We start from the raw sequence: 23,274 nt of genomic DNA, 5'->3' as shown, positions 1-23,274 counted from the left end.
CTCGCCCTGGAGTGCATGCGCACAGCTCTTTCCTTTGTTGTCGCTCACAAAAGGGCTCTTTTCCTTCTCTCTCTCAGGAAGCGGACTTGGATGTGGAAGTTGAAAACTGCCAACACTTCATGAGGTTCGCAGCAGCTGCCTATGGATGGCCCCTCTACATCTATAGAAACCCGCTCACAGGGCTGTGCAGTATTGGCAGCGACTGGTAGGTTAGCACGGTGTGGTCCTTTCATGGGACTTGTTTTTTCTCTAAAAGGAAAAAAATACTACACTTGGAAGCATACAAGAGTAGAACAGGCTAGGCATGGTGGCGCACGCCTTTAATCCCAGCACTCGGGAGGCAGAGGCAGGTGGATCCCTGTGAGTTCGAGGCCAGCCTGGTCTACAAAGCAAGTCCAGGACAGCCAAGGCTACACAGAGAAACCCTATCTCGAAAAACCAAAAAATAAAAAAATAAAAAGAATAGAACAAAGAAATTATAAGTCATTTATCTAGAATCTATCTAGAGCTGTGACTCAATGTATCCTGAGTCCTCTAGCGTCTGTGCTTTACCTCTGATTTTTTTTTCCTGAGTCAAAGTCTTACTACTTAGCCTTTGGCTGGCCTGGAAGAAACTCAATATGTAGACCAGGCTGGCCTCAAACTCACCAAGATGACTGCTTCTGCCTCCCAAGTTCTGACATTAAAGGTGTAGGCTGCCACACCTGGCACTTGCAACTTTTAAAAGAGCTATTTGTAATTGCATTTATTTATTTATTTATTTATTTTATGTGTATGTGTGGGTATGGATGTGGAAAATAGAAGAGAGCATTTTCTCAAAACAAGGTTAGTTACATCTATGTCACATTAAAGAATGAAAAGAAAGGGTTGGGGATTTAGCTCAGTGGTAGAGCGCTTGCTTAGCAAGCACAAGGCCCTAGGTTCGGTCCTCAGCTCTGGGAGTGGGGAGGGGGGTGGGGGGGGAGACAAAAGTTTTGAGCCAGGCGTGGTGGCGCATGCCTTTAATCCCGGCACTCGGGAGGCAGAGACAGGTGGATTGCTGTGAGTTCGAGGCCAGCCTGGTGTACAAAGTGATCCAGGACAGCCAAGACTACACAGAGAAATCCCGTCTTGAAAACCCAAAGAAAAGAAAAGAAAAAATTTCCCTTTGAATAGTTCACCAGGAGAAAACATTTCCCTTTGGATAGTTTGCCAGGAGTTAACCCAAATTTGAATTGTCCTCTCTCCTCCCTGTGTCTTCTCTCTGCCTGTAGCTGTAGTCTGTGGCCACTCTGTTGTGTGTCTGCTCTTTGTCTGCTGTCTGTCTGTCCCTAACAAGGAGCTCTGCTTTATTTATTGAACAGCACAGAAAACATGGTGTGGGGGGAAGGAACGAGGCATACTCTTCTACAGAATCTTAAGCTGAGCTTGTCAAGGGAAGAAGTCACTGACCCAGGACAGCACTCAAAACCACACACAGATGTTCTATCAACCTATGCATGCATGCCATTTCCAACGTTCACGCGAGAGTCATCGCTGTTGGCTGTCTCAGCAGATGATCACCACAGCACACACACACACACACATGCATACGTTATTCTGGGCCAGGGCATGGAAGCGTAAATAGTTTAAGAATGGAGTTGTACAGGCCGGGTGGTGGTGGCGCACACCTTTAATCCCGGCACCCAGGAGGCAGAGGCAGGTGGATCGCTGTGAGTTCAAGCCCAGCCCGGTCTACAAAGCGATTCCAGGACAGCTAAGGCTAACACAGAGAGACCCTAGAGAGACCCTGTCTCGAAAAACCAAAAGCAAAACCGAACAAAAACAAAAAAAACAAAAGAGAACAGGCAGGTTAAATGTAAGCAGGCCAAGTACACATTAGGACAGCAGGTTGAGGGCATGGTTTTAAATGATCTCAGGACATATTAACTTGATTGCAAGGTCTGAAAAATGTTCAGTATCTAAACACAACAGGGATTTTCAGGAAAGTGTATTATCACACACCGTGTGGGTCCTGGGACTCGAACTCAGACCATCAGGCTTGGTGGCAGGTGTCTCTCCTGCTCAGCCATCTCACCAGCACATGCGTCTTTATCTGTTAATAGCCTGCCTAAAATTTCCTCATGACATTCATTGTAGTAAAATTATAAAAATCAGGAATTTTATCATTGATTATTAACTTGTGACTTGTGTTTGAATTCTTTCTGTTGTCCCAATAATATATAGATGAGAGTGGTGTATGTCACCAGAGGAGGAAGTCATTGTCCTGCTGTACATCTCTCCACTTTATTGTCGTGGGATAGGGTCTCTCATTGAACCCGGAGCTAAGCTTGTGGTCAATAGCCCCAACCATCCTCCTGTGTCCACCCCATCACCTCACAGTGCAGGGTTACAGGCACACTCGTGGCCACGCCTGGCATATTACATGCTTCCTGTGGATTTGAACTCTTATCCTCTGCTTGTCCAACAAGGGCTCTTTACCCCCTAAACCACCTACCAGCCCCCCCACTCCCTTTTTCCTCATAGAACCCAGGGCCTCGTGCACGCTAGGAAAGCTCCTAGCCTTAAACTGAGTCCTCGGCCACCAGGTCCAGCCCTGGCCTCCCTCTGTTCTTGCATAAGTCAGTCATGACTCGAGTGGGTGGAAACTTGCTGTTTTCTCAAGTCACCGGTTCTTCCTCTGCACAAACCGTTTTTGTCTGCCCGCTCCTCGGTATCGGTTCCGGCATGCGCTTCTTGCTTCATTCCCAGCTGCCGTTCATCGCTGTTGTTTCTATAATTAGTATTTGGCGTCCACATGCCCCCACCGCACTGTGCGGGCTGCTTCCTGTGTCCTTCTGATAGGTCCCTGTCACTCTCTGAGCACGTCCCTAGTTACTTGGCACTTCTGAGACGGGCTCTCGTGTAGCCAAGGATAACCTTAAACTCCTGATCCTCCTGCCTCCACCTCCCAAGTGCTAGGATTACAGGGGTGTGCCTCCACACATGGCCGCATCTCTAATGGAAAATTTTGAATTTCATTTATCATTAACATGTGCATATGATGCGTGTGGGTGCATGCATGCATGCCGCAGCGCACACGCATGGAGGTCAGAAGACAAGGTTTCGGAGTTGGTTCTCCCTCTCACCACGGGTTCTAGGGATGCCCTCACACATCTTGGCTTTGATGGATGGGGTTGCAGCCTCAGCCTATGCTTGCCCTGGAGAGGCCTCTGCTCTTCACCCTGCAAGGTGAAAATGCTAATTAGAGACCAGGGTCTAAGTGTTAGGTGCATCTGACCCTTCTGAGGTGCTGCAGCCTGCAGGATGTTCTGATGGACAGAGTTTTACACTTCAAGGGGGAAAAAAACCCCAAATTACATTTTTGTTTGTTTGTTCATTTGTTTTGTGTGCACGTGTGAGCGTGTGTGCATGTGTGAGCGTGTGTGCATGGATGTCGGAGCAGAAGACAACTCGCAGGGATTTGTTCTCTCCTACCATGTAGAGCCCGTGCCAGGGATCACACTCAGGTCAGTAGGCTTGACACAGCAGGTGCCTTTACCTGCTCAGCCAGGTCCCGGCCCCAGCCACAGAGGTTTTACATGACCTCTTCCATGTGGTGTTTCTGTCAATTTTCACCCTCCGTAAGCTCTCGAACCCAGCCGCAGGTTGGCTTCTCGTGCTTGCTCCCCACTGCTTCCCCTTCTGGCATCCCCGTAGCTACTGCATTCTGGTAACGGGGCTGGAGAGATGGCTCAGTTGGTAAGGTGCTTCCTATTCAAGCATGAGGACTTGAGCATCCACAAAGAAAAGCTTGCTCAGACTCCGTCTGCTGCCCCACGGATTCCTGTCTCAAAGGAATTAGCACATAGCATCAGAGTTGGAAATCCTATGCCGTGCATGTGTGAGTACACACACACAGACACAACAAATAAATGAGTGAGTGAATGAATGAATGAATGAGTCAGTAGATGAGTGAGTGAGTGAATGAATGAATGAGTGAGTAAATGAATGAGTGAGTGAGTGAATGAATGAATGAGTGAATAGATGAGTGAGTGAATGAATGAATGAGTAGATGAGTGAGTGAATGAATGAATGAGTGAGTAGATAAATGAATGAGTGAGTGAGTGAATGAATGAGTGAGTAGATGAGTGAGTGAATGAATGAATGAGTGAATGTCCAGAATGCAGTAGCTTAATGAAAAAGCATTTGCCCCAATTTTGTCTTAGATGAAAAAACGGTTTTGTCTTAGGCAGCCTTCTCCTCCTGAGTTTTCTAGGTAAATCCTCCAATGGGGATCACTGTGCCCCGGTGAGAGCCTCAGACTGCCACGGTCACCTCCTTGCCTTTCCTTTAGTTGCAGAGTCACAGAGACAGAGTTGGATGCAGTTGAAGGTGACCAGCACAACTGCCACTTTGCTTCCATCCTGAAGACGACAGGGCTGCAGTACAGGGACTTCATTCACATAAGCTTTCATGACAAGGTATGGTCTCAAACAGGGTGCCTATAGATGTCCTGCGAGGGCGCGTGCGTGTGTGTGTGTGTGTGTGTGTGTGTGTGTGTGTGTGTGTGTGTGTGTGTGTGTGTACACACATGCATCTGTGCACGTGGGGCCTGGGGATTGAACTCAAATTATCAGGCTTAGCAGTGAGTGTCGTGACTTACTGAGTCATCAGCCTAATTCCCAGCCTTCTTTTTACTTTTTTTTTTCAAGATAATCTCACTAAGTTGCCCATGAGATCCCGGAACTTAGTCTGTGACCCAGGCTTGAAATCATTGTCCTTGGGCCTCAGCCTCAGCTTCTTAAATAGCTGGAATCAAACCACAGGGCCTGGAATGGATTATTCTTCGTAGAACGCATGCACGCGTGCAAGCCTGCACTCACGCACTCGCCCACCCTCTCACCCACCCACCAGCTTTAAGGTCTGGTCGGTCTCCCTCAGTGGCCCTCTAACCTTCTGTGATCTGCGGCCCTCAGAATCTCTTGGCAAAACTTTTGAGAAGACTTCTGCAGTTGGCTTGGTGAGATGGCTCAGTAGGTAAAGGTGTCTGCCTCCAAGCCTGAGGACCAGAGTTCAATCCCGGGGACCCACATAATAGGAGAGAACGAGCTCCTTCAAGCTGTCTTCTAATTTCTTCACACATGCCATGGCACACGCACATGAACACACACACACACACACACACACACACACACACACACACGTCCTCCACACCTCACTCCTGAAGTTGCCAAGTGTGGTGGTGTACACATGCAATCCCAGCACGTCGGAGGCTAGACAGCCCGGGTCAGAGCAACCCGGGTTTCTGTGCAATTGACGGTGCTCTGGGTCCCTGTAACAGGCCCTGTGCTGGGTTCTCTTCCAGGTGTATGAGCTGCCCTTCATAGTGGTTCTGGATCACAGGAAGGAGGCTGTTGTGGTCGCCGTGAGAGGGACCATGTCTCTCCAGGTACTGTTGGTGCGCTTGACAGGCTCAGACCTGGGTGCTGGGTGGGAGCAGGGAGGGAGGCACAGATGGGGTGCTCGGAGCAGGGAAAAGCCTCCGTTAGGAGCAGGGAAGTGTCGTGTCATGTGCCCCCCCCCCTCGTGTGAGGAAACTGAGGGAAGCATCGGAGCCAGGAAGCAAGCGTGGGTCGTGAAACTGACTTGATGAAAGATGGGGAGGTGGTTGCCACTGAACTAGCAGCTGTTGGCAGCAGCGATGCCAGCACGTTCCAAGACAGGCTGGAGGGATGCCTGCTTGGTTTGCCTGCTTCTGACCCTTGGATATGCCCGCCCTCTAAGTCCTGCACCCGGAGCCCTCCGGGACAGCAAGAGCAGTCTTGTATCAGAAGACACACTGAGCCGTGTATGGTGGTACACTCCTGTAATCCCAGCACTCCAGAGTCCGAGGCAGGAGGATTGCAAGTTTGAGTCCTCCTTGGGGTGCATAGTAAGACTGAGTTTTAAAAAGGGGGTGGGGGCAGCTGGGGAGATGACTCAGTGGCAAAGCAGTTTGAGGGCGAGGCCAGGGACCTGCATACAATCCCCAGAACCCTCATAAAAGCCAGAGGCTGTAGCATGTCTGTGGTCCCAGCTGTCCTGCAGCAAAATGAGAGATGAAAATGGGGGTCCCTCTAGAATTCCAGGGCCAGATAGCCTGGACGTACATCGGCCAGCAAGAGACCTTGCCTCAAACAAGGTGGAGACGGAGGCTGACCCAACCACCATACCTAGGCCATGGCACACGGGCGTCTGTACACATGAGCGTGCACACGCATAATGCACCAAATTTATTAAAAAGACAGTCACATATTATAAGTTACTTTTGGAGTTTTCTCTGGGTCCTCCCTCCCTCCAGTCCCCATGTGCTGGCTCTTTTCAGGGTGCAGTGAGCCCCTAGTCCCCCTCCAGTCCACTCCCGCCTCCACATATTCAGCTCTTCCCTCTTGTGGCATCTGCTTTCTGGTTTTTTCCCTGCCCCCACCCCCCGCTCCCACCCCCCGCCCCCACCCTCACCCCGACTCTCACTTCCTGGTGGTTCTTTGCTTACTCAGAAAGGGCCAGAGTTACTGCTGAGCAGGCAGAACAGGCCTATCCTCACTGAAACTTTGAAGACTGAAACAGAAACTTTCAAGTTCAGGGCTAGCCTGAGCAGCTTAGACCCTATATCGAAATAAAACAGGGCTGGGGACATGGCTCAGCCTTAGGTGAGCACTGGCTCCTGTAGATCTGAGTTCGATTCCCAGCACCTACACAGCCGCTCATAGCCATCCACATCCAGGGGTTTAGCGCCCTTTTCTGGTCTTTATGTGTACTGGGCTTGCATGTGTTGCACAGACATAACATGTCAACAAAGCACCCATACACATAAAATAATAATATAAAAAAGGGGCTGGGGAGGTCAGACATCATGGTGTCGCAACTTTAATTCCAGCCCTTGGGAGTCAGAGGCAGGCAGGTCTCTGAGAGTTAGGGGCCAGCCTGGGCTATACTTCGAGTTCCAGGCCAGCTCAAGGCTACGTAGTGAGACCTGGTGTAAGAAACGAGGCCTGGGCATATAGCAGAGGGCACCAGCCTGCGCCCAGCCTCCCGTGAGGAAGGGCCTGGGTTCAGGCTGCCGTCTAAGCCATCTTAGATCTCCCAGCCTCGGGCCCTCTGGCTCTGTCCTCCCCTCCCAGTACTTGTTTGCCCATTAGTTCCCTGCGGCGAGAGAAGGGTTTCCTGTCATCTCTGCCCCATCTGGGCTCTCATCATCCTAGGCAACCCGTTTTCTATCGAGACAGGCTCGCCCTTTGTAGCTCCCACGTCCCCAGATGCTGGAATTACAAGCATGTTCCCAGCACCACCTGCTCCCGTCTGATCGATATGCTGTGCTCTTCCCTTCTTCCCCATGGAAACCTCCATACACACAGCTTTCCACACAGTGATTGTTTCCCGTCAGCCTGGCGGATGCTCCGTGACCTGCCTGGCCACCTTTTCCTACTTCCACTCTGAACACAGCAACTAAGTGTGTCGGATGTCCTCAGTGTGTGGCCTGGGGGGCTTCTTGTGTAAGGGTGAGCAGGACGTGGTGGCATATGCCAGGATGGGAGGCAGAGGCAGGAGGAATTCAAAGGTAGCCTGGGCTACATGGTGAGACACCCCCACCCCACCCCACCCCCATCACAAACAAAAACCAAAATGTCATGGAGCCCAGCCCCCAGGTGCTCACTGCATTCCTTCAGGCCTGGCCCCCCACTCTTCCCGCCTCTCCTGTCAGCGTCTTCATTATTGTTGACTGAGCCACACTGAGTGAGCTTCTGGGGACAGGAACAGGGCTTTGTTCAGAGCCCCGAAACACGCATGCCCCAGACAGGGAAGATCGCAGTGCTGCAGGACAGCGATGTTTCTAGATGCCCCAGGTCCCGCCCACCACCACCACTCCTGCCCGGCACCCAGCCGGCCTCCCGCCTGTCCTGTGTTCTCTGCAGGAGGCTGGTGACATTTTCCCTCAGCAGTCTGCGCTGTCTGCCAGCCTCTAGACCAGTGGCTCTCAGCCTTCCTGATGCTGTGACCCCTGAGTACAGTTCCTCATGCGCTGACCCTCAACTACAAAGTCCTTTTCCTTGCTGCTTCCTAACTGTCACTTTGCCACTGTTGAGTTGTAATGTAGATATCCGTGCTTCCTGGTGGTCTTAGGCCACCTCTGTGAAAGGGCTGTTTGAACCCCCAGGGGGTCGTCACTCACAGGTTGAGAACAACTTCTCTAGGTAACCTGGGAGCAAGAGGCCAGGCCCTCAGCCCCAGCGCATGCGGCCTGCGCCCGCTCTGCAGCTCCACAGGCTGGCTCACCTCGCTGCGTCCACACTCACAGGACATCCTGACAGACCTGTCCGCAGAAAGTGAGAACCTGGAGCTGGACATTGAGATGCAGGGCTGTGTGGCCCACAAGGTGCGTTGGCTTTGAGAAGGGGCCATTTCTAAGATGGGGAGTGTGGCTGAAGCCAGGGAGGGCGGACTCTCAGATCCAACATGTGAAGTGGCTATTGTTCTCTCTCTCTCTCTCTCTCTCTCTCTCTCTCTCTCTCTCTCTCTCTCTGTCACTCACACACACACTCACACTTTTTCTCTCACACATACACACACATATTCTCATTCTCTCTCTCTCTCTCTCTCTGTCTCTCTCTCTCTCTTTCTCTCTCTCCCCTCCTCCCCCCCCCCCCAACACCCATCATTTGTAGCCCAGGCTGGCCTAAAACTCAATTTTTAGTTAAACATCACTTAGAGCTTTCTGATCCTCCTGCCTCTACTGTCTGAATGCTGGGATTACAGGTTGGGGACCAAACCCAGGGCTTTGTGCATGCTAGCCGAGTGTCCTGTCAGCTGAGCTATAGCCCTAGGCAGTTTCCCCTCTAGTTAAAGTTTGATATCTTAGCAGAAAAATGCTCAGAGCAGCTCAGAGTGGAGGCCCCAGCCACGTGGGCGGCATGGGCTGGACAGATACTCTCCACAAGTTCTCTGTGGATGTGGTCACCACAGCCTAGTTCTCTGTTTCTCTCTTCCTGTTCTTGGGTGGGGGTGGGTGTGGGGCAGAGTTCCTGCTGGGAGGAGGAAAACCCCACCTCAAATAGATGTGTGTGTGAAATGACTTTTAAATGTTGGTAAAAATAAGTATAATAACTCCACGCCATTATGAGATTTTCTTTCAACGGTGAGGAGATAGATGTGTGGATGGATGGATGGAAGGATGGATGGATGGGTGATGGATGGATAGGTGGATGGATGGAAGGATGGATGGATAGGTGATGGATGGATAGGTGATGGATGGATAGGTGGATGGATGGGTGATGGATGGATGGATGGGTGATGGGTGGATAGATGGATGATGGGTGGATAGATGAGTGATGGATAGATGAGTGATGGATGATGGATGGATGGATGATGGGTGGATAGATGGATGATGGATGGATGGATGATGGGTGGATAGATGGATGATGGATGGATGGGTGTTGGATGTATGGATAACATTTATCATTTTAACCATTTGTGAGGGTTTAGTTCAATGACATCATCTGTTTGTACAATGCTGTATGCTCATCTATTACTTCATATTGGCTCTGCACTTATTAAACACTAACGCCCGACCCCCAGCTCTGGTCACCTTTTTCTACTCTCTCTCCTTGTGCGGTTGCTTCTTCTAGTATTTGTCTTTGTGTGTGTGTGTGTGTTCCTTTGTATGTGTAGGTTCACGTGTGTGTGTGTGTGTGTGTGTGTGCGTGCGTGCGCGCGCTTCCAAAGGTCAGAGTTTGAAGTTGGATGTCTATTTCAATTGCTTTCCACCTTATTTTTTGAGATAGGGTGTCTAACTAAACTGGATTGGGCATTTAAATCAGTTTGTTTGAATGGGGCCCTGGGAAATGGCTCTGAGGGGAAGCTTGACAGGCAAGCTGAACAGCTGTGTTAGCAATTGTCTCTGATCACCAAGAATTACTAAAGCAGGACTAGGGGTGTGGTTCACTCAGGAGAGTGCTTTGCTTTGCTTGCATGAAGCTCGGGGTTCAGTGCCTGGCACCTGGGTGTGGTGGTGCACACCTGCAATCCCAGTGCTGAGGAGGTGGAGGCAGGAGGATCAGAAGCTCAGCGCCATCCTCAGCTACACGTAGTGAGTTGGCGGCTGGCTTGGGCTATATAAGCAGCTCTCCCACTAATCAGTAAGTAAATGGGAATTGAGAAAATCCTCTTTTTCTCACTCTGCCTGTCTTTTAAAGCTCATTCCGATCTTGCTGTGGTTCCCAAAATACTATTTTTTTAAAAATATTTTTGCTTTTGCTTACACACATGTGCCTGCTAGTCTATATGGATGCTGTGTGTTTGCAATGGCCATAGAGGCCACAGAGGGCGTCAGATCCCTTGGAATTGGAGCTACAGGCAGTTGTGACCCACCTGTTGCCAGAGTTGGGAATTGAACCTGGTTTCTCTACAAGAGCAGCAAATGCTATTAACCACTGAGCCACCTCTCCAGCCCCCAAAGAAGTTTCTTACATTCTTCTCTCTCTGTTGAAACTGCCAACAAAAGTATTGAATGGGCAACCAGGCCTTCCTCACACTGCGACCCTTAAATACAATTCCTCATGTTGTGGTGACCCCCAGCCAGAAAATCTGACTGTCCTGGACTCGCTTTGTAGACTAGGCTGGCTTCGAATCCGCCTTCCTCCGCCTCCCAAGTGCTGGGATTAAGGGTGTGCGCCACCATGCCCGGCTCAGAAAATCCTTTTCATATGCTATTTCCTAACTGTAATTTTGCTACTGTTAATGAGTCGTAATGTGAATGTGTGATATGCAAGCTGGACAATGGTAGCACACCATTTAATCAGAACTCAAGCAGAGGCGTGCGGGTCTCTGAGTTCAAGGCCAGCCTGAGCTACATAGCGAGCTCCAGGACAGCTAGGGCTATACAGAGAAAACCCTGTCTCAAAAAGCTCCTCTGAAAAATAAAGTTAAATATATATATGATATGCAGGAAATCTTTTTTGGTGTTTTGGTGCTTGTTTTCGAGACAGGATTTCTCCATGTAGTCCTGGCTATCCTAGACTCACTTTGTAGGCCAGGCTGGCCTCGAACTCACAGCAATCCACCTGCCTCTGCCTCCCTGAGTGTTGGGATTGCAGGCGTGCCCTGGCACAGAAAATCTGATATGTAGTCCCAAAAAGGAGCTGTGAGCCACAGGTTGAGAATTGCTGCAAAGTTGAGCCGTGTGATCCTCTGGGACAGTTCTCGAGTTCTGCTGCACACCCATCAACCCCGGGTGCTAGAGCATGCATTGCAGCATTTACTTTTCCAACACAAGAGTAAGCCGCCAAGCCAGAGTCCCTGGACCACTATTTGGGGGTCTTTCATCGCAACACAGCCTGTGTGTCCCATGCTTGAAGTATTCTCTTCCTCTGTCAGCTGTAGTTGGAAAGTGCGCAAAGCACCAATACACAGCTGTCTCAACTTCCTCTGCTTTCCTTGGTGTGAAAGTGGGTTTACCTCTACAACTCAAACTGTGTGTTTTAAGTGTGCGTGTGTGTGTGTGTGTGTGTGTGTGTGTGTGTGTGTGTGCGCGCGCGCGCGTGTGTGTGCATGCCTGCGTGTGTGTGTGTGTGTGTGTGTGTGTGTGTGTGTGTGTGTGTGTGTGTGTGTGTGTGTAGGGTTGAGGGTACATGCATGGCACAACATGCACTCCAGAGAGTAACTTACGGACTCATTCTCTCCTTCCGCCGTTTGGGTCCCAAGAATAGAATTCACCTTGTCCGTGGTGGCGCACGCCTTTAATTCCAGCACTCGGGAGGCAGAGGCAGGTGGATCGCTGTGAGTTTGAAGCCAGCCTGGTCTGGTCTACAAAGCGAGTCCAGGACAGCCAAGGCTACACAGAGAAACTGTCTCGAAAAACAAAAACAAAAACAAAAAATGAAAAGACTTCACCTTGTCAGGCTCAGCAGCAGGAGCTTTGATGCACTGTGCCAGGGTGGCCGACCCTAGATGGTGTTTGAATATCTATATAAGAAGACCATCCAGGTATGGTGGCACAGGCACTTGGGAGGTTGAGGCAGGAGGATCAAAAGTGCAAGGCCTGGGGCTGGGAGGCTGGCTCAGTGTGAAGAGCTTGCCATGCAAGCATCAGGACCTGAGTTTGGATCCCCAGCACCCATGTGAGAAGCTGGGCATGTCACCCCAGGCCTGGTGGGGGTTGCTGGAGAGCAGAGCCAGGCAGATCCCAGGGGCTCGCCGGCCAGCCAGTGCCGCAGAACCAGCAGGCTGGCAGATCCCAGGGGCTCGCCAGCCGCCCCTGTCTCAGAATCTAAGGCGGGGAGCCCTACAGGAAGTTACCCAGAGTTGATCTCTAGCCACCAGACATGCGCACACAGGCGACTGAACCCACATATCTGCACGCACACCACACATACACAAAGAGCGCCAGGCCTGGCTGGGTTACACAGCAAACTGAGAGCCAGACTAGGCAACTTAGAGACCATCTCAAAAAAAAAAAATTTTTTTTAGAGGACATATTTATGTGTTTGTATATTTGTGTATACGCCCTTGGAGGCCAGAGCAACATATCCCTTGAAGCTGGACTTTAGGGCGCCTGCCTGTGAGAAGCCTAAAGTGGGTGCTAGGAACCGAACCCTGGTCCTCTGATAGAAGCACTTCATCATTGATCCACTTCTCGAGCCCATAAAAATAACTTCTAAAGGGTCTGGTAGATTGCTTGCCCAGCATACACAAGGGCGCCAGGTTCAATCCTTGGTCCTTATCTGATTCATGCAGTCATATGTGGTGTGGCCGTGGACTCGTATGCAGAACCACACAGATGTGTCTGCTGCATAGATGGTTGTCCAGGCTCCACCTACTCACTTAGATACATACCAGCACCACGTTGGCAGCCAGCCTCTGGACCACAGGCCAAGACTGCATCAGTTGACGCCACTGTACCTGTATCTTCAGGGAATCGCTCAAGCAGCCAGATACATTTACCGCAGACTGGTCAACGACGGGATTCTCAGCCAAGCCTTCAGTGTCGCTCCGGTGAGAATGTCCACGGTCTGTGTTCTGTTCCTGTCCCATTCTACCTGCCTTCTTCTGGGCCTCAACTCCCTCTGCTCCCTGTCTCCTAGGAGTACCGGCTCGTTCTGGTGGGGCACAGCCTGGGAGCCGGAGCTGCGTCCCTGTTGGCCATCATGCTCCGGAGGGCCTACCCACAAGTCCGTGCCTATGCCTTCTCCCCGCCCAGGGGGCTGCTGAGGTAAGAGGTGTGCCCCCTGCCCCCACCCCCCCGCCCCCCCCGCAGGACAAGTCAAACAGCTGAAGCCTGGGGTCAGGTCGGGCTGGGGAGAGGTAGCACCTGTCATCCCAGCACTGGAGAAGCTGTGTGGAGGGTTACGCGAGGTTACAGTTCTCTTTGGGTTTGCAGTAGGTTAGACCACCCAGCACTGCATGGAACTCTGTATCAAAAAGGGAAAGAAATACTTTGTAGTTGGGCTTGGCTTGGTGCACACAGCACTTGAGAGGCAGAGGCAGGAGGATCTCTGTGAGTAACTTGAGTTCAAAGCAGCCTAGTCTACAGTGTGTTCCAGGACAGCCAGAGCTACACAGAGAAACCCTGTTTGGAAAAAAGAAACAAGAAACAAACAAAAAACTATGTAGTTAAAGAAAGACATGTAAATTGAACATGGCAGTGCACGCCTGTGACGCAAGCACTCAGGCAGAGGCCGAGCAGTGGAGCCTTAGAGATGTCTGGCAGATTTAATTTCTTAAATAGCCAGGCTAGTCCAGAGCTTAATATGGAGCTGAGGGAGACATTGAACTGATCCCCACACCTCGGCCTCTGTAGTCACTGGAATTAAAATCCTGGTAAATAGGCCGAGTGTGGTGGCGCACGCCTTTAATCCTAGCACTCAGGAGGTAGAGACAGGCGGATCGCTGTGAGTTCGAGGCCAGCCTGGTCTACAAAGTTAGTCCAGGACAGCCAAGGCTACACAGAGAAACCCTGTTTTGAAAAACAAAAAACAAAACAAAACAAAAAATCCTGGTAAATTAATAGAGTTCTAAGTTTTGAGTTTTTATTTTTCTTTTTAAAAAAAGTATTTATTTATTATGTATACAATGTTGTATCTGCATGTACAAGTACACACCAGAAAAGGGCACCAGACCTCATTATAGATGGCTGTGAGCTACCACGTGGTTGTTGGCAATTGAACTCAGGACCTCTGGAAGAGCAGCCAGTGCTTTTAACCTCTGAGCCATCTCTCTAGTGGCCCCCCTCCCATTTTTTTGTATTGTTTTGTTTTGAGACAGGGTTGTTCTGTGTTGCCTTGGTTATCCTGGACTCGTTTTTGTAGACCAGGCTGGCCTTGAACTCACAGAGATCCACCTGCCTCTGCCTCCTGAGTGCTGGGATTAAAGGCATGTGCTACCACCACACGGCTAAGTTTTGGTTTTTTTAAAGGTCTTTTTACAGTTACATGTGTGTGTGCCCATGTGTGCAGGGACCTATAGAGGACAGAGACATTAGGATTTCCTGCGGCTCCAGTTGTAGGCAGTTGTAAGCCGCCCAACCTGGGTGCTGGGAACCGAGCTCAGGTCCTCTGGAAGAGCAGCGTGTTCTCATGACTGTTGAGGCATCTCTCCAGTCCCTAGGGTTGTTGTTGTTGTTGTTTGTTTGTTTGTTTAAGATGTTTTATTTTAGGACTAGGGGTGTAGCTTAATGGTAGAGCACTTGTCTACCATGTGTGAGGCCCTGGGTTCAATTCCCAATACTACTTAATTTATACATCTGTATGTGTGTCTGCCACAACTGTGCGGGTGTCCATGTAGGCCAGAAGAGGGCATCCGTTCCCAGGCAGCTGGAGCTACTGTGGGTGGTTGTGAGCCACCCAGAGTGGTTGCTGGGTCCTCTGCAAGAGCAATAAACACTCTGGACCACTGCGCATCTCTCTAGCCTCAAACTTTCCTTAGTGTCAGTTGCATTTCTTTGTACCAGCATGCACAGGTGCATATGTGAGTGTGTTGTGTGCTGGTGTGCCAAGGCTGCAGGATAATTTGGAGGGGTTGGTTCTCCTATCCCAGGGATTGAACTCAGATCACCTGGCTTGGCAGCAAATGTTTTTTACCTGCTAGTCTTCTGTAATGGATTAAGCAGGAGGCGGAGAATTCCCACTTACTCTGCGCCCTCCCCTTGAGCCTCCCCTGCTGCCTGCCACCTCCCCCAGCCCCAGCTCTTAATGACACATCATGGCACCTAGTCAGTCATGTATATAGAGTTCACCTGAACGGTCCGCATTCCCTGGCCTTGAACAGACAGGATATTTATTTTCAGGAGTTTGAAAATGGTTTTTCCTCGCTGACGAGCACGTTGAGCATGTTGACTAGACTACGCTGTGTAAACTTTCGCCACAACGACAAAGACTAAAATTAGCCAGATGCGGTGGCACACACCTGTAATCCTAGCACTCAGGGAGGCAGAGGCGGGCAGATCTCCTGAGTGGGAGGCCAGCGTGGGCTACAGAGTAAGTCCAAAAACCCTGGCTTGGAAAACCAAAAATGGGTCAGGCGGTGGTGGCGCACACCTTTAATCCCAGCACTTGGGAAGCAGAGGCAGGTGGATCTCTGTGAGTTCGAGGCCAGCTTGATCTACAGAGCAAGTTCCAGGACAGCCAGAGCTGTTACTTAGAGAAACCCTGTCTCGAAAAACCAAAAAAAAAAAAAAAGAAAGAAAGAAAGAAAGAAAAAAGAAAAAGAAAGAAAAAGGGAAAAAAAATGAATTAATGAATGAAAGAAAAAGAAAAGGTAAAAAAAATAAATAAATAACAAACCAACCCAAAATATTACATATCCATCAGAAAATTTGACTTTTGTTTTTAAGACAGGTCCTTACTATGGAGGCCTTGCTGGCCTCGAGCTCACCAACATCAACCTGCCTCTGCCTTTTGGGTGCTGGGACTAAAGATGTGCACCTTCATACCCGGCAAAAGAGCTTCCCCTTTGTTCACGAAAAGTCTGAGGATTATTGGGAGTACCACTCCCAAAAGGGAGAAGAAAAAGTATACTTTGTAAACTTCATTTAGTCAGCTTCAACCATGTGTCAATATAAAGCTGGGTTTTTTTGGTTTTTTTTGTTTTTGAGACAGGGTATAAAGCTGTTTATATGTCTCCCTTACCTCCAATGTAATGTACACACACAAGCACACATGCGCATAAACTAGCTTTGAAGCAAGTCTGAGATGTACCTTTTCATCAGTAAGAAATATATCTAAAGATAGAGAGGGTTTGGGTTTTTTTTTTTCCTGTTGTTTTGTTTTGGTTTTGGTTTTTCAAGAGTTTCTCTGTGTAGCCTTGACTTTCCTGGACTTGCTTTGTAGACCAGGCTAGCCTTGAATTGACAGCAATCCACCTGCTTCTTCCTCCCTAGGTGCTGGGATTAATGGTATGTACCACCACCACCCAACAAGAGGGGTTTTTTAGTTGTTGGCTTGTGTTTTTGTGTTTTGTTTTTTGTTTGTTTGGGGTTTTTTTTGTTTGTTTTTTTGTTTTTTTGTTTTTTGGTTTTTTTTTTGGTTGGTTGACTGGTTTTGGTTTTTCGAGGCAGGGTTTCTCTGTGTAGCCCTGGCTATCCTGGAACTCCCTCAATCGACCAGGCTAGCTTCAAACTCGGAGATCTGTCCACCTCTCTCTTTCGAGTGCTGAGAATAAAGGTGTGTGCCACCACTGCCTGGCTTAAAACAGAGAGGTTTTAAATATAATTTATTTTTATTTTATGTTCATTGGTCTGGTGAGGGTGTTGGATCCCTGGGAACTGTTGGCCAGGTGCTGGGTGCTGGGTGCTGGGTGCTGGGTGCATGTCCTCTGAAAGAGCAGCCATGCTCTTGACTGCTAAGCCATCTCTCTAGCCCCAAGACAGAGACTGGACATCTTTAAATAATGTCTAGGTTTCTAATAACAGATACATTTTTCCGATAGATCCCTAAACGGTTCCCAGTTTGTCTGCGTTGAGGCTCTACGTGCCACTTCTCAGAGTGGATACGGAAGATTTGCCTTACAACTCTCTTCATGGGTTTTGTTTTTGTCTTTTCCTTATAACTCCTTTCAAAACAAAGTATTACAGGCTGGAGAGATGGCTCAGAGGTTAAGAGCACTGACCGCTCTCCCAAAGGTCCTGAGTTCAGTTCCCAGCAACCACATGGTGGCTCACAGCCTCTATAATGAGATCTGGTTCCCTCTTCTGGCGTGCAAGCACACACACAGGCAGAACACTGCATACGTAATAAATAAATAAATCTTAAAAAAAAAATAGTATTACCGGTGTATGGGTGCAGGTATAGGTGTGCAAATTGTGGCATGCGTATGAGAGTCAGAAAACAACTTTCCGGAGCCAGTCCCCTCCTTCCGCAGTGTTACCAGACGAAGCCTCCTGTTCATGCTGCACTGTGTGGCCCAGGCTAGCCAGCCAGCTTCAGGTCTGTCAGGTCTCTGCCTCCCACCTCACAGCAGGCACCTGCCACCCACCATCCAGCTTTCCCTTTATTTCTAGAAGAAACCAGGGCATTTCTTGAGAAGAGCTTATGTCACACCCTGGCTTTGGCGCTCCTTCCCTTGTGTCAGTGAATGTGTGTCTTGTCATGACCTGCACAACGCTTACCTAGAAGAAACAACAGAGCGGTTTACAGAAAGGCTGGGATCAAGTGGGCTTGTGCCCTGATGGAGCCACACCAGCAGCCCCAAAGCACAGGACATTTATTGTATAAGCTGAATGAGAAGGCAGGTTTAAGCTGGGCATGATGCCGCACGCCTTTAATCCCAGCACAGCAGTGTATGTGTGTGTGTGGTGTAGATGTGTGTGTGAGTGGGTTTGTGTGTGTGTGGTGTGTGTATACGGAATTCTGTAGGGTCTCTGTGGAGGAGCAGCTGATGTTTTTCTGCACAGTCAGCATTCCCATCCGTGTGGGTGGGTCTGAGACATTGGGGTTAACCTGCTCCCCACACTGTGTCCCACCCACATAGTTGGTTTTACCCAGGAAATGGTAAGGGGACAGAGAGATGGCTCAGGATAAGAGCTCCTGCTGCTCCATCATGAGGACATGTGTTTAGGTCAAGCGTGCAGAGCAGGCAGTTCTCAACTGCCCTAACTCCAGCTCTGAGGGGTCTGACACCCCCTTCTGGCCTCTGTGGGCACCTACACACACACACACACACACACACACACACACACACCACACACACACCACACACACACACACCACACACACACCACACACACACACCACACACACACACCACACACACACACACACACACACACACACACACACACACACACACACACACACACACACACCTTACAGAATTAGAAGAAAATAGCAGTAATCACTGAGTAATTAGATCGGATTCAGAGTGGATGGTTTGAGCCCCGTATACTTCCTACTGGCCACACTCACAGCCAAACTGTCACCTCGTCACTCCATAGTGTCAGCAGTGAGAGTCGTTGACTTGATAGATTTTATCAGAGGCTGAGAATTGGGAAGTGGGCCTCTGTTCCTTCTTCATTGGTTAGCTGAAAATGACCTATAAAGAACTTGTCGAGCCAGGCACAGTGGCGCACGCCTTTAATCCCAGCACTCGGGAGGCAGAGGCAGGCGGATTGCTGTGAGTTCGAGGCCAGCCTGGTCTACAAAGTGAGTCCAGGACAGCCAAGGCTACACAGAGAGACCCTATCTTGAAACCCCCCCCATAAAAAGGGTTTGTCACATATCAGCTTGTGCTGAGGTATAATTCATAAGAGAAATAGGAGAGATGCAGAAATATTGTGGGGTTTTGAGGATTTTGTTTTTGTTTTTTGTTTTTTGTCGTTGTTGTTGTTGGTGGTGGTTTGGTTTTGAGATGGGATTTTACCGTGTATCCCAGCTTGGCTTGAATCTCATTGTGTAGCCCAGGCTAGCCTTGATCTTTCCACCTCAGATTCACGAGTGCTGGTACTGCAGGTGTGCCCTGGATTAGAACCCTGCTCAGTTTGGAAACTACCCTAGGAGCTTGATTTGGGGGATTGACTTTGTTGTTACTTAACTTTGTTTTCTAATTTAGCATACAGAACATCAACATAGTTCCAAAGACAATTTCATAAAACCCACATTCACACTATTTTCTCATTCTCTCAAAAAAAAAAAAAGTCCTTTCACACCAGAAGTAGGTATCTCTTAGGTGATTTTCACCTTTATATTTTGTTTACATAATTTACTTTTAGGGATTTCTAGGTAGGTTCTTAACTATATGTAGCCCAGGCTAGCCTCAATTTTTTTCTCCCTCCCCTCCCATTTTTTTTTTCAAAACAGGGTTTCTCTGTGTAGCCTTGGCTGCCTAGACTCACTTGTTGACCAGGCTGGCCTGGAACACACAGTGATCCACCTGCCTCTGCCTCCCGAGTGCGGGGATTAAAGGCGTGTGCCACCACGCCTAGCTATCCCCAATTTTCAACCCCTCTCCCTCTACCACTTAAGTGCTAGATGGGAGCCCAGGCTGTCCTTGAATTCAGTCTAGCCCTAGTAGGTCAGTGGTCTTGCCTCACTTTTCTGAATGGCTGGGTTGACAGGCCTGTGCCACCACACTGGGCCAGCCTGTTCTTGCAGGTGGCTAGCCTCGTGCCCCTGCCTGCTCATACATTGCCAGGGCACCTTGGCAGATTGTGTCTTCTGAGCCTGCTTGGTCACCGGGATCATGTGATGGTTTAGTTCTATAGTCTCTTTCTGACTGACTCCTTGTGGCTTTGACGCTGCCCTGGAGTCCTCACGCCCCTTCTCTCCTGTGGGGGATCTGGAGTGGTGACAGCAGCGTCTGTCCCAGCAGCTGTTCCACTCTGTCTGAAGCCTCCTGCAGCAGCGGAACCTGGCCTAACTTGTCTCTTGTTTGAAATTCCAGCAAATCCCTTTACGAACACTCCAAGGACTTCGTTGTGTCGCTTATCCTTGGGATAGATGTGATCCCCAGGTTGGTGTGCTCCGAGGTTGGCCCCTGGGGTCAGTCAGGGCTCTTGGCCTGAGTCCTGGGTCCTGAGCTCAGTCTGCTGTTTACTGAACAGGTTAAGCGTGGCCAACTTGGAGGATCTGAAGCGAAGGATCCTGCGAGTGATCGCTAACTGCAATAAGCCGAAGGTAACCACCCCGCCGGGGCTAGATGTGCAGGAGGGGCCAGTGAGAGCACACTGCCCCCCCCCCCCACTGCAGCCCTTCCCAGTGCGCTCAGTTAGGCTGCTCCCAGGCTTAGAGAGAAAGGCTGACACATACAGCTTCTAAAAGGTTCTAGGGGGCCGGCAAGATGGCTGGGGGTGGATGGGGGGAGGCGCTTGCTGCCAAACTGTCTGGTTGGCATTGAGTCCTTGTGGTGGGGGAGGCCCTCCCGTCAGTCTCACACATACAAATATCTAAGTAAATGTGATAGGAACATTTTAATGGTAGAGGCTTGGGTGTGTAGCTCAGTGGTAAAGCACTTCCCTAGCGTCCACGAGACTCAAGATTCAAACCCACACACTCAGGGAAAGAGAGGAAGTCTATTAACCAGTAGAAGCTGATGGCCATGAGGCGGGGCTGTGGTGTTGGCCTACAATCCCAGTCCCTGGGAGACTGAGGTAGGGCTGCCAAAAATGTGTGGCCAGGAGGAGGAAGAAGCCAAGGAGGGGGCGGGCGGAGGCTAGAGCTCAGTGGTAGAACAGTTGCCTAGCATGCATGAGGCCCTAGTTTTGTTGCCTTTGGGGTAGTTTAGAAAAGGAAGGGAAGGCCAGTGAGACAAGGCGGCTAGGTGAGCCACGTGATTCCAGGCCTTGGAACCCAGGGGGTGGAGGAGCCAGCTCCCAGCCTGTGCTCTGAAACATCCACCAACACACACACTCAATGGTAGTTTTGACAATATTTAAAAAACTGCTGATGTGCGGTTTCACCGGCATAATGGGACTGTAGATGCCTTTATTTTCTTGCCCTTTTAATTGATTTATTTCATGTGTATTGGTGGGTTTTTTCTGCATGTTTGTTGGTGTGAGCTTGCCGAATCCTCTGGAACTGGAGTTACAGACAGGTGTGAGCTGCCATGGAATTGAATCCAGGCCCTCTGGAAGAACTGCCAGTGCTCTTAACTGCTGAACCATCTCTCCAACCCCCACCCTTTTTGTTTTTAATTTTGTTGCCAAACAGAAAACGTAATATTCACATCTTACCAGACATATAATTTTTTTTCCTGGGGTTTTTTGAGGCAGGGTTTCTCTGTGTAGCCCTGGCTGTTCTGGAACTCGCTCTGTAGACAAGGCTGGCCTTAAACTCACAGAGAGATCTGCCTGCCTCTGCCTCTCAAGTGCTGGGATTAAAGGTGTGCGCCATCATACTGGACTGGCCTTCCCCCCCACCCCCCACCCCCCACCCCCCAGAGCTAAGGGCTCAGGGAGCCTAGCCAGGCTTTTGGCTTTTTTTTTTTTTTTTTTTTTTTTTTTTTTTTTTGAGCTAGGGTCTCAGGTAGCCTGGGCTGGCCTCAAACCTGTGTAGCTGCTGACCATGAACTTTTACTCTTTCTGCATCTACCTCCCAAGTGCTGAATTAGAGGTGTTGCACCGCCATACCTGGTTTTACATGAGTATGAAATCCAAGGCTTTGCTTGTATTTTTTTTTTTTCCCCAGAAAGTAGCACCTGTCTCCTGGGGTGTAGCTAGCTCAATGGTATAGTATTAGCGTGTATAGGGCTTAGCTCTGGGGTCAATCTCTAGTATGTATATGTGTGTGTACGCATATATACATATGTGTGCATATATACACATATACATATGTATATATACACACACATATTTATGTATGTATACTTCAAGATACTTGTATTTGCGTTTTGGCTACTGCTCTTGAGTATGATGGCTTCACGGTGCCGCAAGCTCCTCATGATCCACAGCTGTGGTGGGCAGACTGAGCCCGCAGGGCTGCTTCCCAGCGCAAGACCAACCTGGTCCTTGGGTCTCACCTTTCAGTACAAGATCTTGCTGCACGGCTGTTGGTATGGGCTGTTCGGAGGAAGCCCTGATAACTGCCCAACTGAACTGGATGAAGGCTGCCAGGGAGCCCTGACTCAGCCTCTTCTTGGGGAGCAGAGTCTGCTGACACGATCCTCCCCAGGCTACAGTTCCAGCGACTCCCCAACAGATTCTCCCACCAAGTACCCACCGCTGTACCCACCTGGCAGGATCATCCACCTGGAAGAGGAGGCTGGTTCAAGGTGAGCGTGGTGACACGTGGGCCTGACGTGCCTGTCCACCAAGGGTGCCCAGAAGCCTGACCAAGCGTGGCCTCACTAGCAGATGCTCTCGTTTGTTCCAGGTTTGGCTGCTGTTCCGCTGCACACTACAGGGCGAGGTGGGCACACGAAGCAGAATTCAGCAGGATCCTGTTAGGCCCGAAGATGCTGACTGACCACCTGCCTACCGTTGTAACTCAGGCCCTGGACAGAGTGGTGGCTGACAGAACAGCCTGTGTCTCCTGCCCAGGGCCCGGCGGCTCTAACGTGGATTAACCAGCTCTGCTGGACACTGCCCAGCACAGTGGACCTGCGCTTTGATCTTTCTTAGACTGAATGTGAGTGGCTTCTGTGAGGCTGGTATGGTGGTATCCGTCAACAGTAACCTGATGGGGCCCAGTAGAATGGGCATCAATATGACCATACAATTTATAGAATCTTTTTTGTTGGTTTTGTTTAGTTTTGTTTTTTTCCCTTAAACCACAGTATTAATAGGGTCTGGAGGTGGCACCATGCACAGGCATTGGGACTTCTAGCAGCAAGCCTCCCATGGCTGCCCGAGAACTCTCAGTGGGTCTGCAGATCCCCGCTCCTGCTGGGCTCCCATCCAGCTGTTTACATGAGTCTGAACTTAAGACAACAGATGTGCACTTTATATTCTTTCCCTGCATTCTTCATGGGGCACCACGGGCAGCAGAGCGTCCTCTGAGCCCAGCACAGCAGCTCCTCATTTATACAGAAACTGACTGTTTAACTTTCATGTATGAGTAATTCTCACATTCTAGCTCTGGAGCCAGCTGGTGAGCTCAGAGGGACTTTTAGAAATAAAGTAGTTGATACACCACCAGTGGCTGCACGAGAAGGTCTGTATTGCTGGGGGAATGGGACTAGTTAATAGCCCATCAGCCTCTTCATGCTGGACTACAAGAGCATGCACTGCTGGACCCCGCTGGTCCTAAGTCTTTGTCTTTCTACTGTCAACCAAGTTGTCTTGTCACTCTGGCTACTGAGAACCGCACACATTCCCAATAGAGTCCACTAAGCACAGAACACAACATCCAGAAA

At 49.8% G+C, this 23,274-nt stretch overlaps 1 protein-coding gene across 1 annotated transcript in view; it reads left to right on the top strand.

Moving 5' to 3' along the window:
• Positions 1-23,053, top strand: part of DAGLB (diacylglycerol lipase beta) — a 40,708-nt gene extending 17,655 nt beyond the window's left edge. The window contains exons 6-15 of the mRNA XM_084763913.1: positions 78-205; positions 4,316-4,442; positions 5,327-5,410; positions 8,297-8,374; positions 12,907-12,987; positions 13,077-13,204; positions 19,867-19,935; positions 20,027-20,099; positions 21,947-22,191; positions 22,293-23,053. Coding sequence (XP_084620039.1) covers positions 78-205; positions 4,316-4,442; positions 5,327-5,410; positions 8,297-8,374; positions 12,907-12,987; positions 13,077-13,204; positions 19,867-19,935; positions 20,027-20,099; positions 21,947-22,191; positions 22,293-22,485 — 1,206 coding nt within the window. The 3' untranslated portion in view covers positions 22,486-23,053. The remainder of the gene's footprint in view (positions 1-77; positions 206-4,315; positions 4,443-5,326; positions 5,411-8,296; positions 8,375-12,906; positions 12,988-13,076; positions 13,205-19,866; positions 19,936-20,026; positions 20,100-21,946; positions 22,192-22,292) is intronic.
• The last annotated feature ends 221 nt before the right edge of the window (positions 23,054-23,274 follow it).

This window comes from Acomys minous, assembly GCF_964271855.1.
Source record: "Acomys minous genome assembly, chromosome: 16".
In the NCBI taxonomy this organism is placed as follows: Eukaryota; Metazoa; Chordata; class Mammalia; order Rodentia; family Muridae; genus Acomys; species Acomys minous.
This window is presented reverse-complemented; position numbering and strand designations above follow the sequence as displayed.